General features: G+C 38.0%; 1 protein-coding gene across 1 annotated transcript in view; it reads left to right on the top strand.

Annotated features, from left to right (window-relative positions):
• The window catches only part of TMEM167B (transmembrane protein 167B), a 6,168-nt gene extending 3,458 nt beyond the window's left edge, over nucleotides 1–2,710 (top strand). Inside the window, exon 3 of the mRNA XM_011948162.1 lies at nucleotides 170–2,710. Within this exon, the coding sequence (XP_011803552.1) occupies nucleotides 170–295 (126 nt within the window). The 3' untranslated portion in view covers nucleotides 296–2,710. The remainder of the gene's footprint in view (nucleotides 1–169) is intronic.
• The last annotated feature ends 108 nt before the right edge of the window (nucleotides 2,711–2,818 follow it).

Below are 2,818 nucleotides of genomic sequence, written 5' to 3'. Positions count from 1 at the left end.
GTGCGGCAGAGGTTGCAGTGAGCCGAGATCGCGCCACTGCACTCCAGCCTGGGCAACAGAGTGAGACTGCCTCAAAAAATAAAATAAAAACATCCCAGGTCCTTGAGAGCATTGATATGTCTGACTGTGACTAGAGACTTCAAAATATCACCATGAAAGTGAGGACTGATATGAAGGGCAGGGTGTGATTTCTTCTCTCTTTTGCCTGCTAGCCGCTGTGATTGGAACCAGGCTGCATGCTGCTGTGGCAATTGCTTGTGTTGTAATGGCCTTTTACGTCCTGTTTATAAAATGAATTCCAAAGTATCCAAGTCATCAACTGGCAACCAAGGGGACGGGGATGAAGAACCTGTTGGAGATCTGGACTCAGTGTAGGAGAGTTCAGCTGAAATCATCAGTCCCCAGAATGACACCACAGCGTCAGCCCCTGCTGTATGTGGGGAAAACTCATGGTCATGAACATTATTTATACTTCAGGGGACTACAGAAAGCCAGCTTCCTTTGATCTGTGTGTAAATCAGTCCTTGGCAGAATGCATATAATGTCCAGACAAATTATACCCCTCGGTGATAAGATTACATACCTCCTTCATAAAAACCTGTCATCCTGTTTTGTTCTTCACCTCCTCATCAGGATCTTTTCAAACTGAGGCTCGTTAGGGAAGGAACTAGGCTGTGTTCAGACCTCTTTTGAAGACAGAATTTTCAAGACTTCTTTTCACTCTTTGATTTGGATCTGGCAAATTGGGGAGGGGATGCTGGGTGGGAAACAGTTATGAAATGCCAAGATATTCTTTGGCTTTAGAAATTTATTTTTCATGTGCCCATCTGGAAACATGAAAGAGAGGCATAGTGCTCACTGCAAAAAGAGAACAGATGAAGTAGCTGTGTTATGTGCTGGTATCTTGAGTTTTGCCAAGAAAATCTGGGCCTACATAAAATTTGAGAATTATCTGTGTGATGAGACCACAAAGCAGTGGCTTAAACACGAAAAAAATTTTCTGTTCACCAGTATCCTCAAATGGAGACTTCACTTGATCAGATGGTATATGAAAAATGAATCAACTGTTGCTATTTCATAAAACCTTATTATATTTTCTAAATTACTTAGTGCTAAATACTGTTACTCAGTTTTAAATGCCCCGACTAAGGAAAAAGAAACTATTGAAAAATTGTTTAATATATTTGCAGTTGGGGTAGAAGAAAGAAATCTAGTATATTGATTCATATACTAGTAAATTCGTCTAGTATAAGAACTTGTGATGTCAGATTGAAGTTTTGTCATCTTATAAAAGACAACAAACTTATTTTGTGTTTAAGTCTGAGTTGTTACAGCAATTTTTAGTTGATTACTTATTTTTCTTAGCCAACTCTTAATTTTCTTCATATTGCATTACTCTTTAGTTGTCTCTGGAAATTCTACTTACTTTAAGGACATGAGAAATTCAAATGAGAGAAGTTGCTGATATTCATCAGTGTGTTTGGACAGTTCATAGGATCCACAAATCAAATGAGGGTGTTTCCTGAAGTAGAAGAAAACAGAACTCTGCAACTGATACTGAAGTATTTTGCCATGGAGTTAGTAACTCCCGAGACCATTTTAGATGACTCAGCATTTGACAGGAAGACTTCTCCATTCCCTCCTTATAGCTACAGAAGGATCAGCTGTTGGATGTCTAGAACTTCTATATTTAAAAAAAAAAGAGTAGGTTTAAAATTAAATTATTATAAGCAAGCATAGGCATGGGTCTTCCAGTTGAATTGTCCATTATCGTAAAACTTAATGGTGGACAAGTTAGCTGTAGTTGATTCCTGTGTGGCAGTAAATTGTCTTCTGTCTGCTTACTCCAAATAATAAAAGCTGCTAGGAAGTTTAGATTTTCAAATAGGCAGTTTAATACTTTGAGGGTTTCTAGAAATACCGAAAGTCATCAAGTAAACACTACATGTCTAATCATCTCAGAGTTGTGGCTGTTACCTCTTCAGGAATTGGTCCACAGGGTAACTTTCAACAATTCCTATGTTTTCCATTGTCATTTCTGAAGACCTTTGAGATGAGAGAAAGGAAATCTAGTGGAACAGGAAAGAGAGTTACACCTTGTGGGTGTGAGTTTGGGACCTGTTGGTCAAAGGGAATGTCACTCCCTGGAAACAGGTTCAGCATGTTTGCACTTGTTAATTTGTAGCTTTAATGATTTTTGTTTCCTAATGTCTCTAAGCTTGGTGTTTAGAGCTGCTTCATATTTTAAACTAGTTCTATTCCACAGTACTAGTTGAAACTAGTTCTTACAGCCTCCTGGGTGGGTCATCTTGACCTAAACTCTTGTGTTGTCACATTTTGAGATGTTTTCATAGCAGAATGTACCAAAAAGTGCACAAGGTAAAGGTAATTTACAGCAAGAAACAAATACACATTTGTTTTATTTCTTGACTTTCCCTAAGCAGATAAGCAGAAACTTGTTTAACTCATTACTTTATTTAATGTGTCTTGCATATTTTTGACTAAAAGTTATAGGAAGTTTTTCCTCTGGGGGAATCTTTTACAGGTGGAAGAATGGGGATAGCAGTATAGCCTCATATTCAAACTGGCATCACCCTAAACCCTGTAGGCCAGGGTGGAATGAAGTCAGCTCCTTTTTATAGTTGAAATACAATTTTTTATGCACCATTGTCTGCACAAATCCTTGAAAATAAACGTTTTTTCCCTACAATCTTTGTCAATTTATTTGTCACATCCTGAATTTATTGAAGTTTGTTCAATACTCCCCTGGGTTCAGTTCATAGCCTACATTAGTGAATACCATTATTCCTGTTACCCC

Source organism: Colobus angolensis, unplaced genomic scaffold (genome assembly GCF_000951035.1).
Source record: "Colobus angolensis palliatus isolate OR3802 unplaced genomic scaffold, Cang.pa_1.0 Scaffold273, whole genome shotgun sequence".
NCBI lineage: Eukaryota > Metazoa > Chordata > Mammalia > Primates > Cercopithecidae > Colobus > Colobus angolensis.
The sequence above is the reverse complement of the archived record's forward strand: the minus strand, read 5'-3'. Positions and strand labels throughout refer to the sequence as shown.